The sequence below is a fragment of the Anopheles ziemanni genome, chromosome 2, assembly GCF_943734765.1.
Source record: "Anopheles ziemanni chromosome 2, idAnoZiCoDA_A2_x.2, whole genome shotgun sequence".
NCBI lineage: Eukaryota > Metazoa > Arthropoda > Insecta > Diptera > Culicidae > Anopheles > Anopheles ziemanni.
In genome coordinates, this window is record NC_080705.1 from 11,850,718 (window position 1) to 11,863,093 (window position 12,376).

The window sequence follows — 12,376 nt, forward strand, 5'->3', positions numbered from 1 at the left end:
ATGCACTCTATATTTTATAAAAAAAGACAATCAAATCAATTAAACACATAAGGTATTAAAACTTGACTAAACAAATATTCCAATATTTAAAAACCTTACATTAACGCTTTCTGAAAAACTATAGTTAATTAAAATAACTGGAAAAAGTATTGTATTTAAATTTAAATTTAGCTCTCAATCATGGAAGCTAGCTAATATGACCATAAATGCATACCACCCGTTGCACACTGTGAGGCTTCCCGACCTGCACGGAACGGGTTACGTCCTCCATCGTCTCACGCACCGCACAGACACACGCGTGCTACGTTTGATGGACACTTTATACACCCGAACCCCCGTTCCGAGCTTTTGCGGACGGTCAGGATGCAGGAAACGTGCCCCTTTCGAGCACACAAACACGCACACACCGGGAAAACCGGGGCTGGCTTTTGAACGTGAGGACACTCCGTGATGGAAGGATGCCGAGGATGATTTCGCTCCCCCCCCCCCCCTCCCTCCCCCCCCACTCAAAAAGGGCCACGATCCGTTCGACTGCCATGGCGACGACCGGTGTTGCTCATCTATAATTCAGCTGAGCCTTTCTATATTTCATGCCTCAATCTGCCCTTCTTAATTTTCGACCCGCACCTCCCGCGTTGCCGCTTCTACGCTTCACCTTCTGTTTTTCGGCGAGCGGTGTTTCACTTTTCCTTGCTTTTATTTTCGGTCCGTGGTAGTTGTGTAACTTTACGTCCGTTCCGGGATTGTGGGGCCGGGTCCGAGAACTAGTCGTTGGTAGAACTTTTTTAAGGGGTCGACCGTTTCACCTGAATGATGTTCGGGATTTTACTTTCATTTTAAAGGGCCCGCTCCCTTTTTACCGAGGAACGCACGAGCGTTATATAGCGTGTTCTGATGAATTCTGTCCGTGACATCGGCAGCTGGCAGGGGTGGCGAACTTCGAAGTAGTTTGATAAAAAAAATGTAAAGTAAATCAAACTGAATTATTAATTATTAAAATGGAATTACAACGGTTAACAACAAGAGCACTTACAAAAAAACACATAAACATAAGACCTGTGGTACATGATAAAAAGAAACTACAGTTTACCAGCACTGGTCGGCAAAAATTCAAAGCAAAACTTACACAACTCACTCCCATTCTAACGGTTAACCCGAACACAGAATGGCGAATCGTTTCGAGAAAAAACAAAACACACCCAAAATAGCAAACGAGAAAAAAAGCTTTATACACACCTTTTCCCCCGCACGTTTTAGAATGATGAGATGAAGATTGGAATATCGAAAACAATCTTTTGTCGGCACCATCAACCCCGGCGCCCAAATCAACAGCGTTCGATTGCAGTCGCGCTGGAATGGTTCCTGCTTTTTTCTCGGAATCCTGACTCAGTAAAAAACCGGGATGGTTTCACGATGAGCAGCGCGTGCGGCTTTTACACAAACACATACCGATGCAAATGCTCCGAGTGATCCGATGCGAAAAGTGAAGGCTACAATTTTCCGGCTTCCATTTGCCGGTGCGTGCCCTCTAATACGACCGAATATCTACCGTTAGCTTTACGATCGGTCTCACACTCTCCATCATCCTTTCCCCGCGGATCTTCTGACAGTGGTGGCGGTGGTGGTGGTGGAAGTGATCTGCGGAAGAACGATAGAGAGGCCTGTCGGAAGGATTCGCTTTTGGCGCTCGCTACCATCCACCATCCCCTGCAACGTGGATCGTCTTTGATATGTTTATTTACATCAAAACATTAACCCGCAGTCTTTTTTCATGTGTCTGCGCCAGACTGCGCACTTGGGAGAGTGTATTTTTCGCACGAACGCTGCCGTACGTACGTACGCTTTCGGTGCATGTTTATTGCAGATTGGATTAAAGTTGAGTGTTTATGACGAACCGAAGCCTCCGATGGTTTGAGCGATGGCGGCAAGCGTTGGTAGTCATATTGGAAATTGGGTCGTTTTTTGGAGTAGGAGTAGCAGGAAAAAAACGGTCCAGGTAAGTGTTCGAAAAACACCATCCAATCCGAGAAGATCCGTTGAACCGGTACAGCGAAACACATATTTAAGGATTTCACCGCTGAACAGCCATTGAGAAACCTGATCATTGGACATATTGTAGAACTTGAGACGATAGAATTGTAAGTGTGTAAGCTTGTAACGGACGATAGAGGGATCCTTGCAAGATTTTTGATCGCGAAAAATATAAATAAATCACAAAAAGAAACCACTTTAGGGCAGATGGAGTAGGTTTCTAGGTCTTCGTTATTGATGCAACTTACTCCTGGTTCGTTTTGAATCGAAAATTAATTAGTTTGACAATAAACATGGTTGATACCAACAAATTAAATTTAAGAATATTTAAATCCATTCGTTTTTCATTTCGAATATTTAAATTCATTCCATGTGTTTTCAACCAAACCGGGATAAAATTGACAATTACACTATGACGAACCCGTTTTATTATACTGTATTACAAAGTTTCCTTTAAATTTGACCAAATTTAATAATAATAAAACATTATTATTTTTTTTTTCTTTATTTAAGCTTAGGGCTGTATTTTTAAATCCAGATTTGTTGACGTTTGCTTCCCAAGGATTTTGCTCACCAAAAATATGATTCAACCTAATGCGTATTCAACCATCTTTTATACGAAGCTTTGTTATTAACAACAGTAATTTTGTCTGCTAACTTTCAATAAAACAATAAACACATCCCCACAAGATGATATAGCATAAAACAATTTAACTTCAAACAAACGCGCTGATAAGAACGGAATGCGTCCATCTTCAAGCATACCTTCCATTTATCAATAATTGGTCCGAGACATTCCTTGGACTCATAAATTAAACGCATTTCGCACCAATCAAAAGACCAAGAAGTACTGAACTATTTTATCTCGCCCAGATTGCTGCATAATTTATTCAATTATTTCGAACCCATGCGTCAGTTGTGCACCGCACATTCCTTCGAGGCAGTTCCTTTTGACAAAACCCACGTGGCAAGTGTGGTTCAATATTGGTTCGTGCAAGGCAAGGTTGGCATTCATTCGAAGCAGCACCCCCTTAAGCGAACGATAACATTCAGCATAGTTCAAACGGTCGGGCAAACCGGGCTGGTGAGCTTGAAACGATACGGCCGCCCACCACTTCCCAGCGGCACCAACCAGCATAACGATTGCAGTCGTGTCCGCCCAAGAAATGTGATAACGATATCGACTCCGTATCGCTTCATCGATATCCTCCCGATATCGATTTCCTTCGACACGCAGTTCGCATTCTCTGCGAGGAAAAAAGGGGCAGACCGCAAACCGCTCCGGGCCGGTGAATGCCAAACCCCCAGCCCTGGGTTGACCGGCATTGTGTCACGGGAGAACTTGACTTCGGGACAGTTTTAATAGCCAATCATGTAATTTGCTTTGATCAGATTTCACGGCGTCCGTCCGTTTCAATGGTGGGCCGGCCAACAATTGCAATTATGAATAATTTCCTCCAATTTAATTTATCATTATTATTAATGTTGCATCGGATATGGATGCTCCCGGTTCTATTCATAGTCCCCGGTCCAATCGGCTTCCATCACTCCTCGCTGTTCAATATTCTTCCTACTCGCTATCACGATAACGACAATACCCAATGTCTCAATTTACCCAACGGTTTGCTCAATCAATACCCACCCTGGTGGTGTCCTTTAAGCCGTAGCACACATGCACGTACCCACACACACAACCGCACACGGTGGTTAACCGCAATCTAGTTGCCAACGCGCGCCATCTAACATTCATCACATTCTACACCGTCAATCCGGTGAACAATTATTATCCTTTGAAATGTTAATAAAGTAACACTATCATTAACCATCTGGCCGAGGTTTGCATTTGGCCGGGTGCTTTGCTAAACATCCCCGGCCAACCGGAAGACGGCCCGGGCGTACCGTCGTGGTGGCAACGGTGCGTTCCTTATCATGCGACCTACATCCGCCTTCCGCGACGTCGTCCGAGGCCGGTGTCGATGCTCGGGTTTTGATGAAAGCTGAACTTCAAACAATTCTCGAGTAGCAGAATAAATTAAGATTCCTCCTCCTTCCCGCGGTCGAACAGGGAGATGAACGACCGACAGTCCAAGATCAGCCCCGGACTGACAAACGGCAAACGATCCTTGAATTAGTCATGGACATAAAATTACCCCATTAAGACGAGCGACACAAAGGAATGGAAGAGCGAAAGTATGCAAAGGAAGAAGTATGATTCGTAAAGGATGGCCAGCACGTCGGCGAAGGGGGCCGTCCTTTGAAGGATGATGATGACAATCCAGTTTGCGAAACATTTGAGTGAGTGTGAGCGATAAGACGAACAATCAATTCTAAATCACTGGAAATGGAAAACGAACAGATTAACTTATTTTCAAAATGAGTTAAGCGTTCGGGGTGGACTTATGGTGGACAAATTAAATGCCGTTCTATTATTCAATTTCAGGCATTTAGAAAGTATACTATCGAAATGAGACGAAAATTATTAAATATAAGAAATATTTTGCTGTATACTAAATAAAAAGTTCTAGTATGAGATAGTTATAGTTATTTAAAATGCAACTTGAAACATCTTGAACATGAAAACTAAATTAGCTCCTAGAAACATAAAACAATAAGCATTTACTCTCATTAGATAACACAATTATTAAAGTTGAATGAAAATGTGTTATGTATAAAACAAAGTTAGGAACTGAGGGTAAATTTAAATTTATTTTTTATTTTTTGTAAGCTTATTTAAAAGTATGATACGATTTTACAAAATTATTAAAGGTGTAAGGAAAATGATTCAATCTGTTTCCCGTCGGTGTTACCCAGCGACCCACCCGGGAAAATTCACGTGACCTTTATGTCCAGCAGCAGCGAACTGTCCTGTAAGCTCACACCCGCCGCACGAGCCTATTATTGGCTGCAAATTGTATTTCGAATAATTCCACTATCACCAGAATAATCAGCGAGGTTTTCTATCCGGCGATCGGAATGGAGAATGGATTTTATTGCAGTTTAGGAAATAACATTAGGCGCCTCCATCGCTCCGAAGCCTGCGGTGGCACAGCAATACAGATCATTTTCGCCCGTTCACATTCGATGCGGCCCATCCGGCGCACGGCGTGAGAACAATTACCAGCCGGGGCTCTACATGTAGAGACTAATCCAATTGATGTAGGACGAAATGCGTGTGGCGACGATCGGCTCGCCGCCGGCACACTGGCGGTCGTGGCTGTACAGACCGACCAGGTATGGCAGGTAGATGTTGTTGGTCCGCTGCAGCGTAATAAGCGGATCGCCTTTGCGGCCGCAGTTGGGCGCGTCGGTGCCGTCCGAACGGAGCCGGAACTCCTGCCAGCACAGCTGATCGATGGTGAGCTCGGTATGCGAAGTGAACAGCTTGCAGTCCCGGTTGTGCACCACATTTTTGTCCCGCGCGCTTACCGCCTGCCCGTCGAAGTGCACCTCCTGGCCGTAGTACGGTGTTCGGTTCAAATCGCGCCACAAACAAGCCGGAATTGCATTTTCGTTTACACTGCGTGGGAAACGGATAAAGGAATGGCGAAGCGTGTAAGCATTGGTTGCTACGATTGTTGTTGGAAGCATTCGACGGTGAACGAAACGCACGAATCAGGAAAACATTCTTCAAAGCATTAGGAGTAAAACTATTGCTTTTCAAAACTGAAATAATATTGCTATTTGGGAATACAATTTAGGAATACAATAAACACATCCATAGAAAACATTCCAAATCAGTGGAAGCCAAATGAAAAATAATGTAATGAGCTCTAAAACCGGTGGTAGAAGCAAAGTTTACGGAAAAAAATGTGAAAAGTATTTAGCCAAACATCAACTTTCCAATTGTACGCATTAAAGACGCACAATGAATTTAATTAGAAAAATGCCAAAAATGTTGCAGCATATGAACAATAATTAGTGAATTTGGTTTGGGGCCTTACTGATTAACGATATGTACAATGAAAGATACCTTCAAAAACTAGTTTCTATTAATATTAAACAGTTAAAATATCAAAGGACTTTAAACTGTTATAAAAATGCGAGAAAAGGTAAAGTATTTTCTAAATTGGAAAAATGATTCTTGGAATCGCATTGTCAAACTCATTTCAGAACCATTTAAATGAAAAGTTCGGCTGGTAATGAAGCTTTAATACCATTGCTGGCAATGTACAATGGTAGCATCTTCACAATTGTTTGCCAACTAAGCCCTTCACAAAGGGACGACGGAAGGACACGCTGTCCGCCTCCCAATTGTTCGCCGTACAGACCAATACTCAAAGCCGTATTATCGTCGAGCGATTGCACCGTCAAGCCTCCCCCGCTTCTACTTACAACACATCCGACTCCAGCTTCAGCACCGCGATGTCATTGTCGTGCGTTTTGGCGTTGTAGCTCGGGTAGCGGATCGTTTCCTTCACGCGTATTATCTCCGCCTCGCCGTCAGGGATCCGCGCCACGTCCGTCTCCCCGGCGCTGATCACATCCGGGCTGCGTCTGCAAGAACGGGCGAAAACGGAACAGGGAAGGTGTAATTGAATAACCAGCGCTTCGGTCAACCGGGAGGGTGGTTACCTTCGCACACTGTTGGCGCAACCGGCCGTCGTGAGCACGGTGTTCAGGTTGATGAGCGTGCCGAGGCAGTGCCAGGCCGTGGCCGTCTTGTTGACTTTCCACCCGACCATGACCGCGTGCGGGTGGTCACCCGGGCCGCCTTCCGCGCTGGCCGCGAAGTCGGCGTACTTCTTCCGGAACCGCTGGTAGTTCGTCTCGCACTCGGTCAGCAGCGGGAGGTGCGCGGTCGCGATGAACGAGTTCACCGGGCAGCACACGATGAGCGCCGTCTCGTTGGTGCACACCTTCACCGTCGTCACGTCGGCCAGCGCCCGGTGCGAGCAGTAGTCGATGTGGGTGCATACACCCGCCTCCCGGTCGGCCCCCTCGCAGATGTAGTCCAGCGCGAGCTCCTTGTCCATCAGCTGCTGCGGGACGCTGTACACGTCCACCGTCTTGTAGATGGCCACGTTCATCCAGTCGAGGAAGGCGATGGCGCGGGACGCGACCAGCGGACGGCGCCCGAACCCGCAATCCGGGGCGTACGAGCTCACGCCGATGAGGTCCTCGGGGAAGGGGTTGTGCGCACCTGGCCCACCCGCGGCCACCGGCGGTCGGATTTCGTTCAGCACCTCGTTCCCATTCCAGGGTTCGCAGGCACCCGGCACCAGGTGGTCACCGCCCGAGCCGAGGCAGAACTGCGTCTCGTTGAGCCCGCTCTTCAGGATACCGTAGCCGGCGTAGGACGCGGTGCAGTTAGCGTTCTCCACCAGCTGCAGCGTGGCCGTAAGGTAGCGCTCCGTGGCGTCCGCGTTGCCGTCGGTCCGGCCGTCGTCGTTCAGGTTGTACGGTCCGATCCCGAAGGAAAGATACTGCCTTTGATCGTCATCGTTCGGAGCAGCCACACAGGAGACCGCCTTCCAGTCGTACCGATTGCTGCACGGACAATGCATTCAATTGCGATTTGCGGCACCGGTGAAGATGAAACGAACGATAAGAGAAGATAATACATTCAGATCAAACAGGTATCTTTGTACAAACCACACATTGTTTGTAGCTGCTTTCTTTAAATCTTGGCAAAGTTAGAACACAACTTCGTCACTTATCGTAATAATTTCACAAAGCAGTATTGCACAAAAACTATAAACTAAAATGAATAAAAACATTCAATAGTAATATAAGTAGTTTTATAAAAATATATTAAGACTTGCAAATAATTTGTTCTATTGAATACGTGAACATGAAATGTATTATAGTTAATTTATGTTGTCAATAAATAATATCGTTAAGTTGATCGGAGGGTAATACATCTAAAATATAGTTTGAACAAAACATTTTTTTACAAAAAATAGTTTCAAATTAAATAAAAAGGTACAAATATTTGAATAAACAATGCAGTAAAATGATATTAGAATACACGCAACATTTCAAGACAATCTATATAATCTCTTCACCTTTACTTTACTTTAAACTTCTGAGCGATTTTCCACAAATGTAAAGTGTTCTGGAAAATAAATAAACTGCATTGAACTGGATTGTGATTTTCCTGCTATCTATGTCTAGTGTTTTGATCCTCTAAAGTCTATCCCCGATTGGAAACATGCTCTCCGCATACAGGCGGGCGTCTGAAACACGCTCCGTATCGCGGAAAAGCCACCAACAATAAATTCTGTTCCGGTTCGATTGGCTTTCACAAATCCGGTTCCGATCGCGTGCCACCGCCGCCGCGCCCCTGCCGTACCGCGGGGAAGCTAAACGGAAATAAATATAGCAACTTCACAACTCACCGGTTGTCGGTTTGCAGCCGAATCAGTGCCAGATCGTTGTAGAGCGTCTTCTTGTCGTACTCCGGGTGGAAGATTACTTCCTCTATCTTCTTCCAGTCGTTGCGATAGTTCACCACATCGACGTCTCTGTCCGCGTCCGGTCGAAAGCATGTGTACGTCGTTTTTGGGGTGGCACGTAGGGTGGTATGACCCGGTCGGGGGGAGTGGGTTGGTACGATACATTGTTCCAAGGATCGGTCCGGCCATCCGGGTTTGGTGATGCAACGGGAAAATGAATGTAGATAAAATTGTTAACATTTTCATTTGTCCACCTCCTTTCTTCTTGTGCTCCCGCCTCCCCCGGGTGAGAGGGTGTAGGATGTTCGTTCCTGCCAACACGGAATGTGTGCTAGTTTCACTTCTTCTACAGCTGAAGGAGACGAGGTTGCATGTGCACCGTTCGGTTTTAGTATGGAGCTTCCACTTACACATCCTTGACGCACCGGGCGGACGTCAGGGCAAAGTCCTGTGCAACAATTGTGCAACCGCAAAGCCACTCCACATTTTCCCCCTCCTTCCCGACCGCACACTGCGCCGTCCGCCGTACAGCGATGATCCGGAGCGGTATCCGTTGCGATGAGATGAGCGAGATAGGGTCCGAAAAATCATACAACGAAAAGTCGAAAAGATGCACTCGTTAGTTTCCTTGCTCGGTAAGCACTAAAGACGTCCAGGGAGGGTGGCCGGGTGGCTGGTTACGCGTCCTCCGAAAGCTGCCAGTGCCTGGTTTCTTGGCCAAACCACCACGCCAGTAAATATCGTTGTTTAACTAACCTTAAATTCTTTGAATACGTGCAATTTAGCACGCAAAGGATTTGCCGCCAGCGTGCTTCTCTTGCCGGTCAGATGGGTCTCCTGGGCAGTGGTCTGTAAGGAGCAGAGAACGACGAAACGAAACGATGTACGTACGGAAGTGCCTAGCGTGAGTATGTGTGTTCGTTGGACCCGACCCTGTGGCGAAGCTTAAGCAGCGTAACGTAACGAGCATTAAATCTGTTAACGAAGGGATCGATTTGTTACGTATCGTTTGCTTATCGTTTACACAGTAGTTATTGTAAATCAAACATTACACAATTTCCCTCCCAGGTCAAAGGTTTACCAAACCTAAGACACACCCCCACTTATACCCACCCATGCAGTGAGGTAGGTTTGCCTTGATCTTTTAAAGTACCCGGACGCAACGTCCCTCTCTAGTTCGGCGAATAGAAATGGTATTGATCTGAGTTTAGTAACACCACAAAACTCTCTTAATTAAAACAGATATGCTCCTCCACACAGTTTCAAATCACACACGAAAAACTGTGGTTGCGGAATGGCCAGCGGATACAATCCAATTTCTGAGAGCAAACAAACTGACATTGTCATGATAAGATTGTATTGCTTTGTTAGAACACATAATTAAAATAATTCCCAGTAGTCGAACAAAGCACATTGAACTGTGTCCGTGTGTGTGCGTGTGTCTAAATCAAAGCTTTGAAACTGACCATTGTGTATTTACGTCCTTTGATCTTTTCGAAACTAGAGCTTCCCGGAATAAACTTATCACGATGAACAAACGTTGGTTACATGTTACTGTTCAAGTTGTCATTACTTTTCGTTAAAAAGAAAACATGGTGAAGAGGACAATGGGTTTCAGGTTTATTAGTTCCAAGAGTTTCAATTTACTAAACATTGGCAAATCATCCAGTTGTTAATGCTCCAGCAAAGGGTGTATAAGGCATTGTGTAAAATAAACATAAGCCACATTTGTAAAAAGATGAGTTGGTAAAATGTCTAGTGATTGTAAATGATGATTAGCATTTCGCAATGTTAATTCGTGCAGTTTTACAGTTTCAACAAAATGTAATAATATTATTGATGTTAGTGATCGCGATTCCGTTGAATTGTTTCTTGCTTTCTTTGTTCATTCAAACTTCAACGGTATTCAATATTTGATAATCATAATCCTCAGAAACTGGGTTCTAGGAGTTTACATTTGAAGATTGCAGGGTATTTACATGACATTTTTTTAAATGGTATAGATTAATTAAATTAAAATTTTGAATTCCTATTTCTAACAGTTTGTTTCTGGATTCTGGTTGTCAACTGTTTTGAATGTACCCATTTGAAATAGAATTTGATTATTTGTACCATCTCTTTTTTAATGTATAATTTAATAAGTTCCAATTGATGATTTTAAATTTAAGTATTAATTTTAAAAAGACTGTTAAAAAGTGAAATACAATAAATACATTGAACATGGAATTTATGATCAAAAACTACAACTAAAAATTCTCAATTAACAAATGGCTTGAACTTGATAATATTCCACAACTGCTTGGAACGGACACAAATTTGAATGTTTTATCTGAAAAGCAAAGCGAGGTACTTTAATACTTGTATTAATATAATTTAAGTGAGGTATGGTAAAAATAAGCTAAACAATTAAAGCTTTAGTGAACGAATGGTGAGTAAATGTTCCCTCAACTCACCCGCAGCTCCCTGGCGACCAGTGAGGAATCGACTTCGCGCTTGGAGATGTAGCGTACGACGCACTCCGGTGGATGGAACGCGCGCTTCGTGACGGCCTCGATCCACAGGATGTAGTGCGGTACCTTCGCGTACACGCCGGGCGTCGTTGCGCCACACGGAACGCCAAGGGCCGACACGCCGACGACGAACGGTGTGTAGCGCGAGCTCGACAGCAACGTCACCTGCAGCGGGCCGCCCGTATCGCTTGGGCAACTCTTGAGCTGCTCGTCACCGGCGCACATCAGCATACGGTTGATGCCCTTCCGGAACGCTTCCTTGTTATCGCGGTACCAGAACTTGCACCGATCCTGATTGATCGGATTCAGCGGGGTGCTTACGATCGGTGGAGACACTTCGGCATCTATTCGGACAGAATAAAAGGTCCACAACTGAAGCGATCGTTCTTGCAGCGATGTACAGAGTGTGAGGGGTTTTCATACTCACAAAAATCCCATCCCGTCGCGTGCAGCTTGTCGAACGTCAGCGAGTCGTTGGTGTAGAGGCAGGCCGGCGTCACGAAGTCGGTGACACTGAAACACAAACAGCAAAGCAGGCGTGAAAACCGGTCCGCGCGCCAAGAAGCAGGCCATCGAGCCAGTAAAAACCGGGGCGGACCGCCGGCTGCCAACTTACGTCACGGATTTCTTCAGTCGCAGCAGCGCAATGTCGTGGTACGCGCTGTTAAAGTTAAACTCCGGATGGCGGATAATCTCCGCAATTTCGATCTGCTGCACGTAACGATCGTCCTTCGTGCTGTACAGATCTAGATCACCCACCCGGACGACGGTGGGTTCGACTCTACGAAAAATGAAATCAACAAAAGTAACCACTTCCTGTTTGACAGAAAACACATTCGCTCATACGGCACACTAACCCTTCATCCTTGGTGCAATGCGCCGCGGTGAGGATAAAGTCTTCCGCAATCAAACTTCCACTGCAACGCCACTCGATTTCACCACTGGAAGCCGATTTCCATCCCAGCGCCGCCAGGTGAGCGAACTCTCGCGAGAACGAGGGAAATTCCTCCGATGGCGTTGCCGGGGGGTCATCGTTCGCTAGTTTCTGAAGCCGGAGAGAACAATCTTTGGACCCAAAAATGAATCATAAAAAGGTTCGTTATTGTTTTACAGCCCTGTCCTTTACCTTCTAGTGAACCGGAGTCCGGAATTGTGTGCACACTGAGCTCTGAAATGATGGCCAACAAGACATGGAAGGAAATCAATGGCGGTCTAAACTACCTGTAACCTTGAATCGGACCACGGAACGGTTTCTTTCTTTCCATTTCACTTCCTCGAACGGTATTTGCCACGCGCACAAACACACCCATTCACCATCTTGGGGCGTTAAAGCGCCCACTAACCTTCAAACGACTTGCGAAATGCCTGCACCAGCCATCGATCAGCTGACGACGCGATCACGAGCAGCCCGAGCAACGTTAGCGTTCCGCGTTCCAGCAT

At 45.5% G+C, this 12,376-nt stretch overlaps 1 protein-coding gene across 1 annotated transcript; it reads right to left on the reverse strand.

Annotated features, from left to right (window-relative positions):
- Positions 1 to 5,160: 5,160 nt before the first annotated feature.
- Positions 5,161 to 12,376, reverse strand: LOC131281728 (transmembrane protease serine 9-like). Its single transcript, XM_058311075.1, has 12 exons — positions 12,280 to 12,376; positions 12,063 to 12,104; positions 11,794 to 12,001; positions 11,553 to 11,717; positions 11,364 to 11,449; positions 10,880 to 11,280; positions 9,183 to 9,275; positions 8,837 to 8,937; positions 8,370 to 8,495; positions 6,604 to 7,518; positions 6,364 to 6,525; positions 5,161 to 5,548 (listed from the first exon to the last, which is right to left on the reverse strand). Exons 1-12 carry the CDS (start codon positions 12,374 to 12,376, stop codon positions 5,161 to 5,163), a joined length of 2,784 nt encoding a protein of 927 aa, XP_058167058.1.